Source organism: Pempheris klunzingeri, chromosome 19, assembly GCF_042242105.1.
Source record: "Pempheris klunzingeri isolate RE-2024b chromosome 19, fPemKlu1.hap1, whole genome shotgun sequence".
Lineage (NCBI taxonomy): Eukaryota > Metazoa > Chordata > Actinopteri > Acropomatiformes > Pempheridae > Pempheris > Pempheris klunzingeri.
This window is the reverse complement of record NC_092030.1, coordinates 19691922-19696932: the sequence shown is the minus strand read 5'-3', so window position 1 is coordinate 19696932 and position 5011 is coordinate 19691922. Positions and strand designations below refer to the sequence as shown.

At 41.1% G+C, this 5011-nt stretch overlaps 1 protein-coding gene across 1 annotated transcript; it reads left to right on the top strand.

The window, feature by feature from the left end:
• The first annotated feature begins 206 nt into the window (after positions 1-206).
• s100z (S100 calcium binding protein Z) lies at positions 207-3412 on the top strand. Its single transcript, XM_070850540.1, has 3 exons — positions 207-337; positions 452-623; positions 3257-3412. Exons 1-3 carry the CDS (start codon positions 207-209, stop codon positions 3410-3412), a joined length of 459 nt encoding a protein of 152 aa, XP_070706641.1.
• The last annotated feature ends 1599 nt before the right edge of the window (positions 3413-5011 follow it).

Sequence of the window (5011 nt, the reverse complement as noted above, 5' to 3'; positions counted from 1 at the left end):
GATTTCTCTGACAAGTCTAAACCCATCCTCCTCTGCTGATCTATATGAGACACTTCAGGGATGCAAGTGATGCAGACACATATGTGAGGGCCCATGCATGGCTCAGGGTCTGATGAACACCCATGGGGGCTCTGGGGTTACACTGGTGCATGTTTTGTTTTTCACTCAACATCCTTGATTAAAACCTGGAAAGAAAGACAGTTACCATGGGCGCCTCACCTGTGGAATTAATTATCGCCGCAAATATGGAGGAAGGCTCACTTAGCTTCTCCTCATTTCCTAATAAACAAGTTGAGCCGCAGCGTCTCTTATCACAATCGTCCAGGACTCTAACCAGGTAAGAACACCTCACCCACAGGCACATCATTACTGCTCCTTACTCCCTTGTACATAATGCTACTTGTATTGTACTAAAAGGTGGGAATCATAAAACACTTTCATTTGCAGGAAGCAGAGTGAGAGTTATCATCCTTGCAGCAGAAATGCCGAGCCAGCTCGAGGGTGCAATGGATGCACTGATAACAGTTTTCTACAACTACTCTGGAAATGACGGGGACAAATACAAGCTGAACAAGGGCGAGTTAAAGCAACTCTTGAACAGCGAGCTCACCGACTTCCTCACGGTAAAGCAGACTCTTGTGATCACGTTGTTGTTTGTGTCGTTTATTGAGTCTTTAAGCTGAAGTTGTTACACTGTGGAGCAGAATTTTCCCTGTGAGGAGCCATTTTAGTTATTTGGGCTTATGGGAGTTAAACCCAGAACATTAACTATTAATTATATGTAGCTTTTTTTAAAATAGTTGGATAGAAAGAAATGTATTTTGCAGGTGGAGCAGGAAAAAGCTTCTCTCCTCAAGAGCTTTAACTGGAGCTTTAAATAGCCAGACTTAGTGTCCTGATGGACAATAATCCACCCAAATGAAGCAAGAAATTGTTAACTTCACCACAGTATAACATTTAGAAATGCAGGGTGTGTGTGTGTGTGTGTGTGTGCGGCCTGCTCTCTGGTTATCAGAGTTAAAACACACAATGTGTCCTGTCCATGTTACGTCCTGTGAAGCTGAGAGCTGTTGTAGGACTTCTGTGAAGCTGATGTGGCTCAGAAGGAGCGGTGGGTCATGTCCTGATCACAGGGTTGGCGGTTTGATCTCCGCCTGCTGAACCCCACATTGTTCCTGATGGTCAGGACGGCTATGTAGTGTGTTAGTGTGTGTGTGAATGGGTGGTTAGTAGTTATAGCACCTTCAGGTCCCCTTCAGGAAACTGGTCTTGTGAAATTTTTATCTTTATTGTCCTTCTGAGAAGTGAAATCAAATATCTGAACTTGTCTGAACCTGAGAAATACAGTTCCTGTTACTGCAGATGTTGAGATGTCATAATGTTTTGCACAGATCTTATTAGTTAGTGTACGAGACAAATCAAAGATGCACAACATTTAAACAGGAACACAAGCAGAGGGGTGAGAGAAACACAGAGAGACGGTGTGTGTTGATGCACCAACTCGTGACCTTTACATCTCCGATTGATCTTCAATGACCAATAGTAATCATGGTCATTTGCTTATTAAGGATCTTTACCACTTTGGACGGTGCTGCTGCCCGACTCCCCATAAAGTTAATCAGATGACCACGTTTTCAAATGATTCCAGAAAGAGCGGCCTGACCTTGTTTTAGGAAATTGTTTTCTCATTGATTGCCGTCCTGCTGTCAGTGTAACTGCTGGTGGCTCTCACATCACGGCACAGTGGGAAATAAAGGATAGTGGAGGAGGAGATAGATAAGGTCATTTTAGATAAGCCCCAGCCCCTGAGTCTGTGTGATAGCAGCGTGTTCAGGCCTGCGACTGCCAATGAATGAGACCAGCACATCTAAAAAAAAAAAAAAAAAAAGGCAGAGGCCTGGGAGTCAAACCTCTAATGCTTCCTTCTATATTTTCTCTTTTCTCTTCTTGTCCTCCCTCACGCGGATGGGAAGCCTCAGGTGCTCACACATCATCATCAGTGGTGCATATCGCCTCCAAATATAGACACTCCCATGATGTCATCACATCCCTTCAGGCCTCAGTCACTTCTGAGAGTAGACGCAGCCCCAGCGAGACCGACATTCAGCCTCAGTTTCCTCTCGGAAACTTGGACACATGCAAACCAAAGCTGGACAGATGACTGTATTTACTGTATATACAGTTTAGTGGGAAAAAGATGCGTTCAGGAGAAGACCGTCATGTTTGGGGTGTTAGTTTTCATTTTCTCTAAACTTTTCAATTATTATTTCCTTTATTAGCTGAGCTTGAGTTTGTTGGATTGGTACTTTTAATCTAGTTTGTTTTTTAGTTTTTTTTAGTTTATCAGACTTAAGTTTACTCTTCAAGGGAAACCACATTTCTCCAAATTTGAGGTTTGTTTGTTTAATGAACTGAAGGATTAAGTGTTCATTTATGGTTCGACAAAAATGATGCTAAATAAATATATCCGGTAAATGAACCATATTTTAAGAACCCGTTGCATTTGCTAAAAAATGCAACAATCAGAAAGGCTGAATGAAAACTGATGTTTTTTTGAGATATGTAGTTTTTACAGAACGGCAATGTGGCTAAATAAATACAAATATTTATTCTATACCATACAAATCTACTTTGTTATTATTGGGAATATATATATATACACATATATATAACCTGATAAGAGTTTTCCTCTTTGTTTATTTCTTTATCTGGGTTATTTGTATCTATTTTTATTGCTTTGCGTCCTTTTGTCCATTAAAAACCAAACCCACATGTGAAACGCAGCACATATTAGCACAAATAAAGTAAATCAGGTCTGAGTTTGCCCTCACTGTGGGCTGTATTTTAATTTCAACCTTTTGCTAAATTGTTGACTTTAATGAGCGCCGCAACATAAAGATCACTGTTGCCTCGGAGGTGAGAGGGTGGAAAAGCAAAGCCGAGTCTTGTTTCCCGACCCTGGAGGAAATGAGCAAAGCAATAAATGTCGGCTGTGATCAGCTGCAGCTCATGGCTCATTTAGCAGCAGCATCACTCTGCTCTCCGCTGGACACGGGCGGCAGCTTCTGCCTTCAGTCAATATTAAACACTGGTATCCATCAATAACTGCATCTACGTTAACTCATCCTACAGTTCCTACGTCATCACCTACATCTAGCATGTGTTGGAACTACTTCTAATCAATACTGTTTGCTTCCAAGTCCAGAGTTATAGAGGAGAACTGTTAAGAGACTCTTCTTTTCTGCTTTGATTTCAGTCTCAGAAGGATCCGATGCTGGTGGAGAAGATCATGAACGACCTGGACTCTAACAAGGACAACGAGGTGGATTTCAACGAGTTTGTTGTGCTGGTGGCCGCCCTGACTGTTGCCTGCAATGACTTCTTCCAAGAGCAGAAGAAGAAAAACAAGTAGAAGTCAGCACAAGTCCGATTGTAAAACCTGCTGTAAATCCTTACAGTTTAAAAATGGCATCACAATAAGAACGACACAGTAAAGTGAAGGTCCCATATTTTGTCTTAGCTTTCCCCACATAGGATTGTGAATGTAGCATTAATGAATGTAGACACCAATTTTCAGCCTGGAGCTGTTGAATGATGACTTTGTGATCTCACATTGAGCTTGTCTGATCCATCGTAGTCATTTTTAAACTAGAGTGATGTTTGTAATTAGGAAGTACAAAGTTCCCTTTTTCCACAATTGTCTTTATTGTCATTGTCTTCTTTTGTTTTTGATGCTGCGTTTCCTCCCAAACTTGAGTCCATTACAGCAAAAACCTCTCTCTCCCAGTTCTGTCCACAGCAGACAGGTGACGATTCAGTGGCACTGACCTTTAAAAAGGCACCTTTGTCATCTAAGAATTTGTCTTGAAAGCCTTTGTCATCATTTTGTTTCTTTGTCCCAGCAGACGCCCCAGCTGTCCCTGCTCCATAAAGTTAAACATTTCATAACTGTCTTTGGAGGCCTGTCACAGCCTGATGGTGCATTTAGTAGGAAGTGTGTTTGTCCCTTGTCAGTCTGTCAGTCTGTCAGTCTGCGTTCCCCAAGGAGGAATACATTTTCCCTCATGTTGGTGCAAAGCTGGAGTCATGGACATGAACTGTTCACGCTACGTGTCACTGATAAGGGTGTTACTATTTTACTGCTTTTAAAGCTATTGTGAGGTGCACGAGAACAACTTTTAATACATGGGAAAATAAATCACAACCACTGGGTCACATCATGTAAAAACTATATGAAGCCACAGGAAATAAACATATATGCTCTGTAAACTGAAACACGTGACTTTTTCTTGAATTACTATTTACTGGGCGTGCGTACCGATGTTTTAGAACAGAATATGTATGTGTGCATGGAAGTATTCAGATCCTCTGGTACTAATACCACATTGTAAAGATACTTAATAACAAGTCCTGCATTTAAAATCCTGCACAAGTACATGTAAAGAAGTATTATTAGCTTAATGTACTTTGAGTTTCAAAAGTAAAAGTACTCCTTGTGTGAAAAACTGTCCCCAATGTTATACAGTTAAATTGAATTGGTACCATTTTACCATTGTAGCTCCTCAAGGTGAAGCAAGTTTTAATTATTCTATATGCAAATATACCAGCAGATAAATCTGAGGGGTTCTGTTATTAGATTGTTGTTTGTTTTACCTTGTTTTAACTTAATTATTTGAATGAAACAATCTGAGAAATTTAGATGGGAAATATGTTTTTGGTGGAACTGTTAACAACTCATAGACATGAAATCAAAAAACAAGGGACTCCTATAAACTAAACAGTGTAAAGTATAAAGCAGTTCAAATGTTACATGTGTGAGTGTGTGTGAGAGCAAGTGTTCTTACATTCAGCTTTCACTTACTGGACACCTCACAAGCCGAGAGAGGCAGAGCTTTTGGGAAACGACTCTGTACCATGTCGCAATGACGCATTGGCGATCCCAGTGCGCACAGACCACCTGGGTCCAGCAGCATCAGCCAATCGCTCGGACACGTCTTCCCCTCAAGCAGGA